We start from the raw sequence: 323 nt of genomic DNA on the forward strand, positions 1-323 counted from the left end.
GGAGCTGCCCAGTCTGGGGCTGGGGAGGGGGGGCGGCCACCCACCTACCTGCAGAAACTCGACCGTTTTATCCGGGAGTTTGGTCCCGATGTATCGCAAAGTCTCCTTGTGAAACTTGCTCTGGAGGTGTTTCTGGATCTCCTCTTCCTCAAAACTGCGGAACTTGCAGACGGAACAGGCAAACTGGATTCTAAACAGAGCCAATCGTACCACGAATGAGCAACGAGCTCAGCTTAACGAGACCATCCCGCAGCGACACCGTTACCGCCCCCCATTCTCATTTTTTACCTCTTCTTTCCCCTCCCCCCACCCCCAAGTGCCAC

General features: G+C 56.0%; 1 protein-coding gene across 1 annotated transcript in view; it reads right to left on the bottom strand.

The window, feature by feature from the left end:
- AKAP8 (A-kinase anchoring protein 8) overlaps positions 1-323 on the bottom strand; it is a gene marked incomplete at its 5' end in the record, with an annotated part of 31,132 nt that overhangs the window by 18,203 nt on the left and 12,606 nt on the right. Inside the window, one exon of the mRNA XM_035896786.1 lies at positions 49-190. Coding sequence (XP_035752679.1) covers positions 49-190 — 142 coding nt within the window. The remainder of the gene's footprint in view (positions 1-48; positions 191-323) is intronic.

The sequence above is a fragment of the Egretta garzetta genome, unplaced genomic scaffold (assembly GCF_000687185.1).
Source record: "Egretta garzetta isolate BGI_Z169 unplaced genomic scaffold, ASM68718v1 scaffold576, whole genome shotgun sequence".
In the NCBI taxonomy this organism is placed as follows: domain Eukaryota; kingdom Metazoa; phylum Chordata; class Aves; order Pelecaniformes; family Ardeidae; genus Egretta; species Egretta garzetta.